General features: G+C 38.8%; 1 protein-coding gene across 1 annotated transcript; it reads left to right on the plus strand.

Moving 5' to 3' along the window:
- Window positions 1–771: 771 nt before the first annotated feature.
- Window positions 772–1,698, plus strand: LOC120223741 (olfactory receptor 11H12-like; the record flags this gene model as incomplete). The annotated part of the gene is made up of 1 exon (XM_039221968.1): window positions 772–1,698. A coding segment is annotated over exon 1 (927 nt), but the record flags the coding sequence as incomplete, so codon positions are not given.
- Window positions 1,699–2,083: the final 385 nt, after the last annotated feature.

Below are 2,083 nucleotides of genomic sequence, written 5' to 3' on the forward strand. Positions count from 1 at the left end.
TGTTGGTCTCCAACCTCCTCTTTTCAGCATGCCCTTACTGCTCCTATAATTTCCCTCCCAGCTTCAAAGTCTAATGGAATCATTCTTTTCTTACATATGTGAAATTATTAAAGCTTCTAGATACAAAATAGAATTAAGATTCAACTGAAGACATAATGACTTACTTCATTTAAAAATTACATAGTACATATTGCCTAAAACATAATGTATTAGACCCTGGAAAAGAATCAAAGATGATTAACACTTGGTCTCTATTCTCAGAGGTTGATAGTCTAGTAGGTAAATTAAAACATGTAAAGAAATATCCATGATACAAATAAAGTGTAAATTATTTCGTGCAGAAAACTAGCATAGCTATTAGAATGTTATTTCTCATTCATTCTGGCTTAAAATATAATGAGTCATTTGCTTAACATTGATTCAGCAAATATGTTGGAATGGCTATGAAGACTGCACTGTGCTAGACACTAATAATATAGAAATGAAAAACATAACTTCTGTCTCATAAAGCTTACACACTAATGAGATAGAAAAGCAAAAAGATAGAAAGAAGGAAGGAGCAAAAGCTACACCTTAGGTAGGGAGAACAGCATGTCATTTGGTGGAAACACAACTATTCTTATTGGACATAGAGCTCAAAGGGGCAGAGGGAAAAATATGAGTTTAAGTAAGTAGATAAAGATCAGATCATGAAGGACCTTATATGTTATGCTCAGTTATTAGGATTTGGTCTCATGGTGATGTCTCATTGCTGCACAGCTTACCGTCTACATGAATATCTCTGGATCAGGATCCTCTTCTGAGTCAGTGAGGGAATTCATCCTTCTGGGTTTTCCCTGCAGCAGGGACATTCAGGTCATCCTGTTTATGTTCTTCTCCATCATCTACCTCCTGACTCTCATGGGAAATGGAGCCATTATCTGTGCTGTTTGTTGTGACCAGCATCTCCACAACCCCATGTACATCCTGCTTGGGAATTTTGCATTCCTAGAGATCTGGTATGTCAATTCCACTGTTCCAAACACACTTATCAACTTCCTCTCAGAAACCAAGACCATCTCTTTCACTGGATGCTTCCTTCAATTATATTTTTTCTTTTCCATGGGCTCCACTGAGTGCTTCTTTCTCTCAGCAATGGCCTTTGATCGCTATTTTGCCATCTGTCATCCTCTGCATTATGCCACAGTTATGACTGGACAACAATGTTTCAACCTAGCAATTTCCTGTTGGGTATGTGGCTTTCTCTGGTATCTGGTACCTGTTATTCTCATTTCCCAACTGCCTTTTTGTGGTCCTAATGAAATTGACCACTTTGTATGTGATTCAGGCCCACTGCTGACCCTTTCTTGTGCTCCTGCCCCCATGTCCAAGCTCATCAGCTATACCCTAAGCTCCTTCATCATCCTCCTTAGCTTCTTCTTCATCCTCATCTCCTATGCCCTGGTTCTCCTTGCTGTGCTTCAGTTGCCCTCAGCAGCCAGTCGGCACAAGGCCTTTTCAACATGTGGTTCCCATTTGTCTGTGGTGCTGCTATTCTATGGGACGATTATGGTTATGCATGTGAGCCCTGGATCCAGTCATTCTACCCTGATGCCAAAGATCATGACCTTGTTCTATGCAATGGTGACTCCACTCTTCAACCCTTTGATTTATAGTCTCAGGAATAAGGAAATGAAAAATGCTCTCAGGAAAGTTCTGGAAAAGTTTAAAATTTCTTTAAAAGTCTTTGGCACCAGACCCAGCAGAAGTGTGGAAATAATCTAATTTAGTATGGTTTGGGTGAAATGGCCATCCTTTTACTTTCATTCATTTGAGCAGTCGCTCATTGGACATATAGTCACTCAAAGCCTCCTCCATATTAGACACTTTGCTTGGCACTGAATTATGAAGATAATTAGGAAGATAATTCAGATACAGTCTCTTTCATCAAATAACAATCTGGTATGGAAGACAGGCAAGTAAGAAGATAATCACCATAAAATGCAATAAATGTCATCAATATACATACAAGTTGTCACAGAAACACAAGGAAAAAAACATTTAATTTTGCCTGTGTTTTGTGGTGGTAGAAATTAGTGTTAGG

This window comes from Hyaena hyaena, unplaced genomic scaffold, assembly GCF_003009895.1.
Source record: "Hyaena hyaena isolate Hyena2069 unplaced genomic scaffold, ASM300989v1 scaffold_1042, whole genome shotgun sequence".
NCBI lineage: Eukaryota > Metazoa > Chordata > Mammalia > Carnivora > Hyaenidae > Hyaena > Hyaena hyaena.